This window comes from Triturus cristatus, chromosome 5_1 (assembly GCF_964204655.1).
Source record: "Triturus cristatus chromosome 5_1, aTriCri1.1, whole genome shotgun sequence".
Lineage (NCBI taxonomy): Eukaryota > Metazoa > Chordata > Amphibia > Caudata > Salamandridae > Triturus > Triturus cristatus.
In genome coordinates, this window is record NC_140587.1 from 656,694,857 (window position 1) to 656,707,293 (window position 12,437).

The 12,437-nt window shown below is 42.1% G+C and overlaps 1 protein-coding gene across 1 annotated transcript in view; it reads right to left on the reverse strand.

Moving 5' to 3' along the window:
- The window catches only part of MRPL15 (mitochondrial ribosomal protein L15), a 39,891-nt gene extending 29,358 nt beyond the window's left edge, over positions 1–10,533 (reverse strand). The window contains exon 1 of the mRNA XM_085605618.1: positions 10,377–10,533. Within this exon, the coding sequence (XP_085461744.1) occupies positions 10,377–10,481 (105 nt within the window). The 5' untranslated portion in view covers positions 10,482–10,533. The remainder of the gene's footprint in view (positions 1–10,376) is intronic.
- Between the last annotated feature and the right edge of the window lie 1,904 nt (positions 10,534–12,437).

A 12,437-nucleotide genomic window follows, 5' to 3' on the forward strand; every position in this document is an offset into this window, starting at 1 on the left:
CAAAACATGGGCTTTTGAGGAATTTTCATATGTTGTTTTGCCTCGTTCTTCACCCAAAAAAATCCTCCTTCACCAACAAATAACAAGATAAAGGGACATTATCATGTAGTGTCTCCATGGTTAGATTTGATCTTCTGCCTTGTTTAATCTGTGAATGGAAACCTCAAGGACCGAGGTGTTTCTGTACACTAACATGTCAATGACACTCTATAACTAAAATGACCACTCCATGCACCTACGCTTTGCAAGACTACAGAACTGGATGTCTGAGGATTTCCTTATGTTAAATAGTTTAAAAACGGTTCCTCGTCCTCGTGTTGTCTCACAGGAACACACTTCTAGACAATTTGAAACTTGAGGTTCTCTTCTCTGCACTATTTTGTATGTTAAAATCTCTTAACGCTAGCCCTTGCCCGTACTCGTATCTCATTCATCAACAAATAGCAAAAAGCAGACAATTGTATCTTCATGCATTTAAAAAACAGACTGCAAGACTGCCTACCCCTATGGCTTCATGCATGATATAGCCCAACATGTAAATACGATGTGATGTACTTTGACCCTGCTCTACTGGTAGAAGTGTATTCACCCACTTTTCCAATGCATTTAATCTTAGATGATACATCAAGCACAGGATTTAATGTTAAATGCGACTGGATATTGATGGCTTCCTTTTTTTAAAATAGAGCATTTTAGTGAACCCGTCCAACTTTTAGGATTCACATTTGATGCAACTATAGGAATAAACAATGGGCAAAGAAACAATCTAAAGTATGATTTATCATATACACCACACTTTGGATTCCATCCAATCCAGATACTTCACTCGGCTTAAAGTACTTAATAGCTTCCTCGACCAAGATACTGGTGAAAATCCCTTACAAATGCACCTAATGCCTCAGACCATTGGGAAACCGCAGTATATAACCTAGTTATCGCCACACAGAATTCAGATACTATCACAGGCTACCTCCAGTGTCCACTGCACTGGTCAAAGCAGCACAACGAACGGCAAGGCTTGTCACAACTGTAGACAAATTTGATCAAAGAAGCTCCGCCCCTCCAAAAGCATGATCTCCACTGGCTACATTCCAATTCAATCTTTGGTACATGGCTTACAAAGGCATCCACTAGAACAGGTGTCTCCAACCAGTCGATCACAAGCTACCAGTAGATCGCAGAAGCCTTCAGAGCAGCTCCCGGCCTTCAGTTTCTTTTTAAATAAGAACAGCAATAAATAAGTCTTGAGTCTTCCTTTTAAAATTAAGGAAAGGCTATATTTATTTTATATTATTATCAGGCTGCATATAGCAAAGCCTGACAATGAGCAGTGCTCAACTTAGAGTTATAACCCATGAGGATCACAGAGGTTTATAACCAAAGCACTGAGATATTTAACTCTTAAATAAAAGTAGTTCTCAACTCAATATTGGAGCATGAGATCAAATAGATATTTTTGAATTCTTTTAAATGAGAGAAAATTAGAATCAAGTTAACTTAATAATTAGGTTAACTCTTCATATTAATTTTCTCCCTTTTCAAAGTGTCACATTTACAAACAGCAGGCATCTTGCTGCCAGTGGCTGGTAGACACAGTGCCACATTTATAACTGAAAAATATAGTCATTTTCTTTTAAATTTGGGAAATTTAAAGTACAGAAAAATGTTTCTTATTAGGAAAATGTTTGAAGAACATGTTTCTGCACTTAAATTTCACCCATTCAAAAATAAAATGGTTGTATGTTTGTGTTGTATGGGGTAATGGTGCCACATATGGCCAAAGGTATGTCTTGTGCCATAAGTACATAAAACGCAAGTTCAGTCACCCATAAACAAATATCCCATTCAGTAACACACATGTTCATACATCCCAACTGACCATGCACTCACTGATGCACATGGCAGCCCCACCATAGTACCCCTAGTCATAGTATTTTGTTCAAAACATAGTATAGGGCTCCATTGTCATTAGGTTTAAAGTCAAGGATGCTAGGTGAGGTGCTGTCTGGTAACAATGTGCAAGTTACTTGGCCTTCAGTAACTCATGATGATTTTCACTGATGAGAAGTAGCCCTCATTACAGAAAAGGTTGGCGACCACTGCACTAGAACAACCTCTTCTTATTTAGCTAAAATGCTTTCCATTTTTGGTAGCCCGAGAGCCTGCAGAACGAGAAGTACCACCCATCTTCAGATATGTCATTTCAAAACAAATCTAAAGAAATCCTACAGGGTTGCCAAAACTACCACTTGGCAATCCCTCTTCCTGAAATTAGTAAGAAACACGCAGTTCATGCTTACAGAAAAATCTTAAGGGTCATACCATCTGCCAAATCCTAATGCCTTCAAAGTCTCAATTAAAACACCTATTACAGACCTTTTTGTTGCTGTAGTCTTTCATAAAAAAACAAGCTGCCTTGCAGTGGTTCTTAAACTACGGCCCGAATATCCCAAGGGGGGCCACAAAGCCTACTCAGGGGATCGATGACTGCTTAGAAAACTAAACATTATTAACAGATTAATAAAGTGTATATAAATGAAGAAGCAAAATGTACAATTTAAAACGTTCTGGTTCTGTTAATGTGAAGGAATTTGGAATTGGAGGATACAAATTAAGTTACAACATTAAAAGAGTTTCTGTTTTATAGTTGCAGGATCGTTGATGAGAATCAGCTAACTAGCGTATGAACTCAGCAGAGTTGTGCAAGTCCTATTGTTGAAGAAATAAAGAGGCATGGAGCAGAGAGGACATTTTGTTCCCACTGTAAATCACAGTTAATGAAAGGGATAACGTAGCTGCTCAGGGCAGACCTGAGGGAGCCCAGTTAATTACCGCTCCACTGGAATGAACATTATCCACGTCCCAGAGTAATTGCTGTGACTCAATATATGCCAAAACTATTATGAACAAACATGTGAATCTGATATCTAAAAAAATAACTCACTTTTTAAATCAACTAAAATGCCCACCTCTAAAGGATGAAATGAATGCCTGATCAGTTACCAGAAAGAAAATTGTAGTACTGAAGCTAGATATAGGCCTAACTCCTTATCTGATTCCTCTATAAACAGGTTTTCTTGCGCTAATGCTTACAGTTCAGTTAAGAGCCTCAACTGTATTTAGTAACAGATTAAAAGTCTACGTATGCAAAAATTATATATTTTTTTAAGATAAATGTTGAGACAGCATTTGAAGAAATCAGTAAGTATTTTTTGTCTCCTCTAAAGACTCCAAATGGCTAATCACTTATAGTTGAAAGGCATGATAACACACACTATGCATGTGCCTAGAAATCAACTGCTCTCAAAATCAGAGATGTTCCCCATAAAAAAAACACAATTAAAGAACCTCATAAAGCATTTTTTGTTAATTCTCGCATAACCGGGATAAAATGTTAAAGGCAATTCAAAAGAGCAGTTCGATAATTGATTGCCAAGTCTCTAGGGGCCAAGAAGGGAAGTGATAACATTTTCACCATTCCGAAGAAGTGGAATGATTAAGTTTATAAGTCATTTGGCAAGCATCAGCTAGAAGATTCGACTATGATCCAGCAAACTCCATTTTACAAAAAAAAAAAAAAAAAAAAAAAAAAAACACGGAGTTGGTAATTACAGCTATGAAAAACTCCATGAAATCAGGCCCAGGTGGCTGGACAGCGCGGCATTAAAAGAACTGCCTAGCTCAGCGGTTCTTACCTTTTTGTCTCTGGAGACCCTCACTTAATATACCGGAACCCATGGACCCCGCTGAATCTTTATTGTAATCTGGGGACCCCACCGAGTCATTACTCGAAGCCTGTGACCCCGGACTAAGCAATTTCAATGATTTGAACCGCAAAATACCCAAATATTTTATTTAATTCACAAACATTTTTTTTAAATCGAAATTGAGTTTTAATGGGATGGTTGGCGCTTTTCTAAATTCAACTGAGGCCACCGATCGTCTGTATTTTATTCTTCTTGATGAGCTTGTACTGACTGCTCACACAAATCAATCTGAGCACACAATCTGAATTTTTAGCCTCCAATTTAAAATTCCTTCACATTTACAGAACGTTTTAGAATTCTCAATTTTACACTTAGCTTCTTTATTACTAATCTGTTAATATTATTACATTTTGTAAGCAGCCACAAACCCCCAGAGGAGGCTTCGAGGACCCTAAGGAGTCCACGGACCACATGCTAAAAACCACTGGTCTAGATGGTGGATATCTGTCCTCGAGTCTGTGTGCAGTGCTATCATTGGCACAAGTGTTGTTCTAAACTGATGGACAGGCTTGTTACGGGATAGGGAAGCTGCTGTATGTGGTGAAGCTGGAAAGCATAGAACTACCAGTTTCATTGTTGAAAAGTGTGCAGTTGCTATTTACCAATACATTTGCTGCAAAATGGTCCAAATGACAGCGAATTTGTCCCCGGCAAGGTTGTTTTTTGCTGTGGAATTAAGCATGGGTGCACATCAACTCATCTGCTGATCAATATTTTCAAAGCAGATATAGAAATTATACTACAGTGGGTAAACAGCTTACTCCCAAAAATTGACCCAATACTCATTGATTAAACGCCTACAACATTTGTAATTATACTTGACAAATATTGCACTAAAACTCAACTAATAGTGAACCTAACAAAAACAAAAGTAATGTTTGGTGAAAAAAGGTCGAGGTTGTTGGATTAAACAAACAAATATTTAGAGATTCTCAGAGAGTACTTTTTTACTTCCAAGTATTAACTGACGATTGACTTTCAAGGGAACTCAGAATGCATAGAAACAACAAGGCAAATTTAACATAGAAGGCTTGAAATAGTTTTAATAAAAAATCTGGAAAGCTAACAATGCAAGCACTATTGAAAGCATTTAGCATATAGTGCTAGTTTTAAACCGCTAGTGACACATGCCATCGCAGTCTAGTGAGTCCAACTTAATAAATATATGGATGCATTAAAGGTCCGATTTGGGGACAGACCAAATTGGTTTCTATCCAAGTGAACAAGTTCGAAATTCTTCAGGAATCCAGAAAAGGCAGCTGTGCTATATGCGGTTATATTATAAATCTTACATAATGCATGTTAGTATGCCTTGCAGACTTTTTACCTTAAGACCTATAAATTCAGCAGGTTGTCTCCCTAAACTCTTAACAAAGGTGGAAACTATCAGGCGCATGTTTAAAGAAACTAGGGAAAATAAAGATGATGTACTGGTTTTACTAACAGGGTTTGCTATACACACATACAAAGAAATACTATAAAATGCAGATGGTCTTCTTGAAGATGGGTAATTTCATAAATATTTCCTTGATGGTCGCACAATGGAAGACATACATCTTCTTCCGGTTAGAGGAATTACCATACTTGAGATTGCTTTGACAAGGGGTTAAGTCTCCTTAAGGAGAAAATGGTTATTATGGACGATTTCACAGTGTGTCTGACATGAGTTTTCTTACAGGAGTTTGAGTCACTCCAAATCCTGAGGGATTTGACTTCTTGGGCAAGAGAAGGAGATACATTTTGGTCTGAGGTTGACAAAGCCATGTTGAATTTAAATTTGGGTAATCTTCTTGTGAAAGGAGAATCAATTCCAAATTCTTAAAATTTTCTGTTGATACTACAAGGTATTCAAGTCAATTTGAGGCCTGGTACTACCTTGGAATTGACCACACTGAATAACATTAGCAGCAGATCTACGCTGTTAATATTACTTAATAAAAGCAAACTGTTGCAGCACCAGGAGTGTACTCAAGAAGGTAGGTATCATATGTAATTATAAAAGAACAAGGCTGCAAACTATACCGTTAGTTTTTTTTACACTGCAAGTTCTCTTCTCAACACATAAAGGGCAAGGAGAACAGTTTTAAAATTCAATGTGCTTCTCCACAGGAACTCGTTACCAAGCCATCAATATCAGAGGTCGGTGAGGCTACACATTAATTAGGAAAGCTGTGCCATGGATCTGCTTTGGCTCGAAGAGCCCGTGCGTGAGCCGAACCATGAAATGTTTGCAAAGTAATCTATGCAAAAAATATGTAAACATATAATTAGGTCTCTTAAAAAATACAAATGTATTTTCTAACATGCAAAAGTGCTTCTCCTTAGTAAATTACATGGTATTACTGCATTAAAAGTGATAGTTTCTAAATATGAACTTACATTCATGGCCCTCGCCTTGAAAACAATGCTATTAGGGAATGAAGAGGCAAAACAGTGGTCATGTGTATCGTAGACGTGGCCTAGATTTCTATTATGCATGGAGCAGCATTATAGTCCATTTAAACATTTACAAGAAATGTTTGCACATCGCACATATTGAAGTTACATATTTAAAGGTGCTCTCATGTAATAAGAAAGCAAAAGGAGGCTCAGTGAAATAACAAATTTGCCTAGGATCACACAATTTGGTCAAGTGGGGAAGCTGTGATTGATCAGAATTTTTCTGGTTTCATGTTGGGAAATTCAACCACTAGATAGGTGTCTCTTTCTCTCAATTAAGCTAAATAATAATGCTTTGCCTTTAATTATTGGTGCATGAGTTAAGAGTGTGGGTGGACGGCAGAAGCCAAACAAAAGCTCTGCTCGAGAGTCCAAGCAGATCTCAAGCTGAGCCAAAAGCAGGGATCTGGCTCAAGCTTTCATTGCCTCACCCATCTCTAATAAATGTTAATCACTGTCCTGCTGTGTGGAAGGATTAAAGGCAGTGCTTTAAATGAGCATGTACTCTCTGGTGCAGAGTATCTGCAATCTTTGATTTGAAAGGGTTAGTATCTGCACTTCTCAGCAAAGCTGCAATACATTTAATAGTAGAGTACCAGCACTAATCAGGAGCAAACAGGCACTCTAAAGTTTGAGTACCTGCACTTCTATGTTTCCATTTAAAGCATTGATTTAGGGTTATCAAAACCAACATTTCAAAAGTTCAGGGTGCATAAATACACAAGTGTTGCTGGGCACCAGGTGAAACGCAAACACAGGGACACACACCAGACTATGAGCACCACTATTAAACTAGAAATAGATTCCAGTACAATGCCAGTATCGTACAATGGACCCTCGCTGCTTAAATTGTTAAATAATAATTCCAAAGTTATGCTCAGAAGCCCACGACCTGTGATATCAGACGTTGGGGGTGCCGAATACCAGGGCTTCCTAGTAGAGATTCCACCGTATGCCACTTTCATTTGATACTAGGCAGTCTCTATCCCTTTTTAGGTCTTGCCTGGCGTTAGCAGCGCACATGCGCTGCTCTCGCCATGCGAGGGCTTTTTGGAATCGATACGATTCCAGAAGTCGTGTCGCTGCTCCGCCTGCAATTTTGATTGGTGCGTGTCATTTTGCGTCATGGATGATGCAAAACACAGTGTAATGATTGCACTTGAAGCAATCATTACACTGAGGGTTGCCAAGCTTTCCGCTTTTGGCCCAGCCCACCGGGATTGGATCGTTTACTTGCAGGGGGACACGGCCTCCTTCAATTACTCTGTAAGCACTCTTTTATTGTCATTTTCAGCGCGGTCTCTTTCAGTTTCGCGGCCACGTTTATTTTCGTTTCTAAGTTTCAAGCTGCATTGCTCTTTAAATCATTTGCTTGTGTGGTTTCAGCACGGCACTAAATGACAGTGCGGTCGCTTTCAGTTTCGCTCTTTTATTTTCATTTTCAGCGCAGTACTAATGACAGTGCGGTCGCTTTCAGTTTCACGGCCACGTTTTTTTTCCATTTCTGTTTGTGGCATTTTTACTTACCCAGTGCCTTTACTTTCAGGTAGTATAAACTCTTTATTTTACAGGCCCAGTCAAGGCCAACCTTTTACTTTTTGTCATTTATTGTCGACTACTTAAACCCTGCAATTAGATCAACAAATGCCTCTGCAGGGTGTTGTCCGCAAGGGCGCTTTCCCTGTAAATCCGTCAAGCTCGGGAGGGCTTTTTTAAAATGGTCGAAGTCTTGGTTAAATGTACCTTTAACTTTTGGGGTTTTTTTCACCTGGGCTCGTGACAACCATCTGACCTGCTTGCATTCCACCAGCCGCCCGTGAGATAAGGAACGCTCGCAAGCCGGGTGAAGCACTGCGACGTGACATTTCTTGTCCTCGTATGAGATGCTGCAAACAGAGCTTGCTCAAGCCAGCTGTCAGCATCGCGAGGACACGTGAAATGGAAATTAATTTAAACAAGAAATGTGGTTATTAAAGTCAGTGTCCGTTCAGGGAGGTTCTTACACTGCTTTTGTTACTGAATATGTTTGCGTGGCCCAAATTATTTATCTTACTTATTAGCAGGGCTTTAAGTGGGATGAAAAAACTGGGGGAGGGTCTCTCAACGGGGCGTGACCTATGTAATTAATGGCGTGGCTTGAAAGCACCTAACCTAAAAACCTGTGCTTAGCTTAGTGCGCCGCCTGACTTTATTTTGCTGTGTTTGTTATTGCATCCAGATATATAATACAGGAAGTAACATTACATCTCCAACCAGCCAGGACTATTGGCTTTGCCAATGGTTGTTAATTGCATAAGATAAATAAGCAACGACGATGGCTTCTTCACCTTGGTATCTTGGCACTAAACCCAGTAACCGGGAAATAAAAACAAGGGGATAGCAAGATGCGGACCGCAAAACAGATATACAGGGCTGGAAATATTTAGTCTAGATACGAATACCGTCTAAGGTACAGGGAATAGATATGAATACAGCCTAAGGTACAGGGAAATAAAGGTTTTACCCGTAATTAGACGATTGTTTTTCCACATGGTCAATACTGGGCGCAGCCCGCAAGGTCCATAGTTCGGGAGTTGGCCACTAACCCACATCTCTCTCTCTCTATTCCTGGCACTCCCTCCATTGCTTTTTGCAGCACTCCCCAGCGCCTGGCCCTCTGTCCATCTCTCCCACCTCCTCTACATCCGTCCTCCCTGCCCTGTCCCCTCGATCCCAGTGTCTTTGTTTCCTTTGGAGTCCTATCGCCTCAGTGCTATTCCCCCCTCTCTTTCGTCCTCTCTGCCCCCCATTCCCTCCCTCCCACTTGCTCTCTCTTCTTCCTTCATCTCTCCCTACTTCTCGGTCTCTTTCCCCTCTGGTTCTCTCTCTCACTTCCCACCGTATCCGTCTCACCGACCCCCACAAAGTATTCCTCTGTCTCCTCTCTCTCTCTTCTTCCTCCTCATCTCGGGCGGTGATAAGGAGCTCCGAGGCCCTCTCTGAAAATGCGAGGGGACGTTAAGTGTGAAAGCACCAAGGTGTGAACCGAGAGAAGGGGTGGGCAGCAGGTAGAGTGTCGAAGGGGGCACTGGCTCTCAGAGGTGAGAAGGGGCGGGGAGCAGTCTGAGCACAAAAACAACACCAGAGCAAGAGGCAGTCGCTCCGCGGGTGCCTGGTGTAAACTGAAGAAACGTACACTTCTTAGCACTACAAAGCAGCCGAAGAGCACCTTTCACTAGAGCCAACAAGCGGCTGCCATTGCCGGCTTAACAGACGGGGATTAAAGAAAAGAAAAAAAAAAAAGATGCACACTTTCACTTTAAAAATACCGACCGCCCCATACACTTCTTAGCACTACAAAGCAGCCGAAGTGCACCTTTCCCTAGAGCCAACAAGCAGCTGCCATTGCTGGCTTAACAGACGGGGAGCAAAGAACTAAAAACAAGCATTGAAAATGCAATAGGTCTCGCCTTTGATTAAGTTAAAGCCATTTGCTTTGGTAATGGTATTGTATAGCAAAGCAAATGGCTTTAACTTAATCAAAGTCGAGACCTATTGCATTTTTAATGCTTGTTGTTACTCTTGCAGACTCCTTTTGACCGTTCTTCTTCGTTTCTCACTGTTCCCCACATTTCTCTACAGTCTCTTTTCCCTTTGTATGATTTTCACTCTTTTACTGTGGGTCAGTGACTAGTGAAGAAAAAGAAGTGTTAGGCCCCAAGATAAGTGCCAGTGGGCCCCACCACTTCAAATTAATCAATGAACACCCGAAGGAAGTAACAACGCTCACATCCTAACGTTACACACATCCCTTATGAATAACTAAAAAGACAGCCCACATATGACCTCAACGTCTCGGAGTCCAGAAGCCCTGGAGGGGATCTTCTGGTAAGCTTACACACTTTAAAGGGCCAAAGTGTTAGGAAGTACCCTAAGGCATACGATGCAAGGCAACGAAGAATAAGCCTGGGGAAGGAACAGAATGCCAACAAAATTCAACGGGGGCTGCGTTGCATTTTCTCAACACAATCGGAAATCTTAATCTAGGGAACCTTGAGAAATTAGAATTTAGTGCCCAAGCTGATGTGCTCTGCATCCTTTTTAAGTGGCCCTGTCATGATATTTATGTATTCGTAAACAAAGCTAAATTAAACACTGCACGTATCGATTCTCTCTGTTTCCGTATCTCACCCTCTTTCTAGCACCCGGGTTGGGCCTCAGATTAGCTAGGGTCACTCTGGGGAGGCTCCGCAGCAGCTGCCAACCCTTGTCGCCTGCGCCCCCTGATGCTGCCATGCTTCTTCTAAACCAAGGACACTGCAACGATGTGCTGAAGTCAGAGACATAGAAGAGCGACTAAAGAATGAGTCAAACACCATTTCAGACACGGTACCGCGCGGTTTGAACAAGACACGTCCTAACGGCGGCCATATTAGGTGTGGAGAAGACATACGAGAGCGCAATGGCAGACTATAGACTTCCCGCTGACCATTATGGCATTGGTATGTAGGCTTAGAAACGCCCGAAAAGATCACTGTCCTGAGCGCCGTTTCTCCTCTCAGTGTGAATTACTGTCTGATCTTTAAAAGATAACTCGTAAGAACCGTCTAGTGCAATATATGATTCAGTTTCCTATTATGGAAATGACATTGAAATAGAAGACGGTAAGGGCTTCTTTCCATGTTTCCTCCAAAACAAATCGGCCATGTTCCAGTGATTACAAGTATTATTTACTTTCTGCAAGTTTATATACTGCGAACTCGCCCGGAAGGCATTTGAGCGGGGGAGGGTGTGCTATTTGCAGAGGAGCACAGGATGTTTAGCCGACGCCGAGGTTCGAACCTGATTTCCTATTTCCAAAGTCATTAACTTTGTATTTTATCTGTGTTAGTATTGGAAGTTGTGAGAGCTGTTTTCTTTTGTTTTCTTTAAATACTTTAGAAACCAAGCTTATGGTAACATAACTGTGTTTACATTGTTCTCTGTCTTGAATTGATGTAATAAAAATGTTATGTCGCAGGGTCGCGGAACTTCTCCCGACCCTGCCGGGGCAATGTGGGACCTGTGAAGGGGCTAACACATTAATAATCACAGGAGCCTGGTTACTGCTTGTGCTGCTGTCGCTGTCGTACGCCCTACTGGCGATACGTACGCGCTAAGCCGTTTATCGCGACAGGGGTCATATGACCCAACGTGGCGTGCCGGTTATGTCACAGACACGACATAACATCCCTCCCCAACAAACATCAAAACATAATCACAGTCACAACCATAGCTCCTGGCGGCTCGGGCAGTCAACGCCGGCAACAGATGGGCACTTTTAACAGCGCTCAACGATAAAAATAAGAACAGTCTTGCGTGAAATAATCTCACAACCTGCGAGTCGGCTCCGGATTTTCTCGAAGCGATATCGGGAACAGCTACGCCCAGTTGTCTGGCTTGCTTCAATACCAGATGGCATACTCACTTGATCATCCAGAAGACCATCAGGCTCATCCCCACACACCTCCTTAGCAGGCCCGTTTTCCGAACCGGGAGCACTGTCCGGGAGTTCCACCCGTGCCCCGTCTCGTGAGGTAGCTGGTCTCGGTCCCCCATTCACTTCCACCGAAGCCCTGGTCCCCAGAGAGGTGCCCAATGTGTTGGGTTCCGGAGATGATGAAGCTGGGTGAAATCTCTTGAAATACGACACATTTCTGGTTATGGTTTCTCTTCCTCGGGTCACTATGATGCGGGTACCCTTTACGTTCACAATGGTCCACGGACTTCTTTCATAGGGCAACCGAAACTTGCCACTGGTGATCCTGTTCTTGAATAACACCAGGTCCGCTCTTGTAAAATTCACGGGTTGTGCCCGCCGTCGGTGACTTACTCGATTGTAGGCCCTCAGCCTTTGGGCATCCACCTGGGCATCATCAAGTACCTCAGGACGCCACTCAGGGTGGTGGGGAATAGAGTCAGCAACGATCCTCCCCATCAGCAGATGGGCTGGGGCTACACCAGTGGTGGTGTGGGGTGTCTGGCGATAACTTCGCAGAAATGTGAAGATGGCAAGTTCCACTGACTGACCCTTGTCATGAGCAAGGCGTAATCACTTTATTCAGAGTTCGCATGAACCTCTCGACCTCCCCATTTGCCTGGGGCCACCTTGGTGTAATTCTCCGGTGTCGGATGCCCAACGCAGTGAGGAAAGCAGCCAATTCTTTCCCCTGATAAGGGGGTCCATTGTCCGTACACAGCTCCTGAATAAGG